Here is a 2,452-nt window from a genome sequence, read left to right on the forward strand (position 1 = left end):
GGGGATGGGGGGGGGAGGGAAGGGGAGGAGGAGGGGGAGCAGGGTGGGTCAAGTGAGGATGTAATATTACTAATAAGACCTTAAAGGCGGGATGAAGAGATCAAGCAATAAAATACAATTCATTGGAATACAATGAATGAAATGTGGCACCATACATTACAAACAAATTTAAATGCAGTGCCATTCAACGAGATACAATGCAAACAAATGAAATGTAAGGCATCATTAACAAACATGTTTTAAAGAACATTTTGTGTAATGCTATTGTGTTAGATATAACGTCTGAAAAATTGTCAAAGTTACGAGTTCTAAAAAAATGAAACAGCAAAAATTGATAATGAAACGAAAGAAGTCTGACCAGGTAATACATTTTCCCGAAGAACTCCACTGGTTGCAGGTAAAACAAAGGAAGGAATACAAAACTGCCGTTTTCTTTTTAAAATTATGTCTCAATGATAATGCACCTATGTAGCTTTTAAAAAAATACTGAGTAACATGTATATCATCCACCAGAAGCTCTTAGATCAGCTAAAAAATATCAATCCTCAAAAATCCAAAACAAAAATATATGGCACACGGCGAATCCTTTTTTTCACACTTTGGTCATCATGTATGGACAATATCCCTAACAAAATGCAGAGTGTTCCCAATATTCATAGACATTTTCAAGAAACAGCTAAATTTTACTAAGCATTACTTCCTCAAAAATGCATCCTTGTTATTATCACTTTATATTTTCTGGTACGTACATAATATCATTATGTTCGATCAGCAGTAATGCAAAATGCAAAAGTGTGGCACTTTACGAACCACCATACACAAACTAGACACAAAAGTTTGCATATTAAAAACTTCATATTATGCTTAATGTCTCGTGCCTTTTAAATTTTCAGATAAACAAGACAGAATTTTTTAAGCTGTTTAAATAATGAAGTTATGCCCTCAAAACAGCTAGTTTAGTTTTAGTTGAGTTTTTACTGCGCTCGCAACTACAGAAGGTCATATGAGCGCAAGAAGATTAGAGGTGTTACAAGAGAGAGAAACAACATAAAAAAAGAAGAAGGGGAGATAAGGACGATAGATGTTCGATAGGAAAGAAGCGCATCATTCTTCAACTGTTACCGATTGACAAGAATGCCCCGTGAACATGGAGGGAGTTAACTGACCTATATCAGGCTGTGAGGTGAGGATTCTGAGGACCACATCCGGGTCAAGAGTACCGTCCCACTCGGACACGCGGGAGTACAGGGACTGGACACGGACCATGTCAGGCAGGGAGCGCTTCCTCACTGACGTCACAGCGGTCATCTGTTGGGAAAAAAGGGGGGGTGGGAGGGGGTCGGTTTGGAAGTGAAAAAGGGGAAAAGCAAGACGGGGATGAAAGGGGACAGGGAATAATAATAATAATATTGTTTCTGAAGTTACTTATTGGTTCTAACTTCTAGGCTTGTAAGGCTACTCACGTTGATCACATTGTGTAAAGAGGTCAAGGCTACTCATTTTGATCACATTGTGTAAAGAGGTCAAGGCTACTCATTTTGATCACGTTTCGTAAAGAGGTCAAGGCTACTCATTTTGATCACGTTGGGTAAAGAGGCCAAAGTTACTCACTGTGCTCGCGTGACCTGTAGGGGTTGGGAGGGGGGGGGTTGTCAATGTTACTCACTGAGCTTACGTGACTGGTCGAAGTCAAGGCTACCCAGTGCGCTCAGGTGACCTGTAGGAGGTTCCAGGCTACTCATTGTGTCCATGCGACTACTTGTGCATGTCGAGACTATTCTCATTATTCGCGTCACATGTGACCGGGGGGGGGGGGTGTTAAGGGTTACTCATTGTGCTGAAATCACCTCTGGCGGTCAACATAGGTACTCACACTGAATTCTCGTGACCTGTGGGGGCGGTCAAAGCTACTTACTGTGGAGGCCAGTTCCTGAGACCTGCGCCTGGTGATGGGTGGCAGACTCGGGTAACCCTTCAGGGGACTTGGGGTGTCGATGGATGAGCCAGACTATGTGGACAGGGCGGGGGTTAGGGGAGGGTGGGGGTGGGGGTAAAAGGGGTTGAAGGGAGAAATAGGGGAATGGGACGGAGGGGATGAGAGGGGAGGGGAGGGGAAAGGGGGTGGATGGGAAATAGGGGACGGGAGGGGAGGGGTTGAGAGGGGTGGGTAGGGGAAAGGGGAGTAGAGACGGGTGGGAAGGGGACGGGTAAGAATAGAAAATCCTATCTATCAATCTATTTCTCTGAACGTCTATATTGCCCCATAGACACACACATTCCCACACATACAAACGCATAAACAAAGCACACCACTGACAAAACACGTGTATACATAAAGAATATCAAATTCACACACATACATACACACACGAGCGCGCGCGCGCGCTTCTGCGTACATACACATACGCACAGTATCGCACACATACAAAAACACAACAAACATTTTTAAAAG

The 2,452-nt window shown here is 43.5% G+C and overlaps 1 protein-coding gene across 1 annotated transcript in view; it reads right to left on the reverse strand.

Annotated features, from left to right (window-relative positions):
* LOC101859599 overlaps positions 1-2,452 on the reverse strand; it is a gene marked incomplete in the record, with an annotated part of 43,913 nt that overhangs the window by 36,359 nt on the left and 5,102 nt on the right. Inside the window, 2 exon segments of the mRNA XM_035972494.1 lie at positions 1,167-1,308; positions 1,916-2,008. Of these exon segments, the coding sequence (XP_035828387.1) occupies positions 1,167-1,308 (142 nt within the window).

Source organism: Aplysia californica, unplaced genomic scaffold (assembly GCF_000002075.1).
Source record: "Aplysia californica isolate F4 #8 unplaced genomic scaffold, AplCal3.0 scaffold00710, whole genome shotgun sequence".
In the NCBI taxonomy this organism is placed as follows: domain Eukaryota; kingdom Metazoa; phylum Mollusca; class Gastropoda; order Aplysiida; family Aplysiidae; genus Aplysia; species Aplysia californica.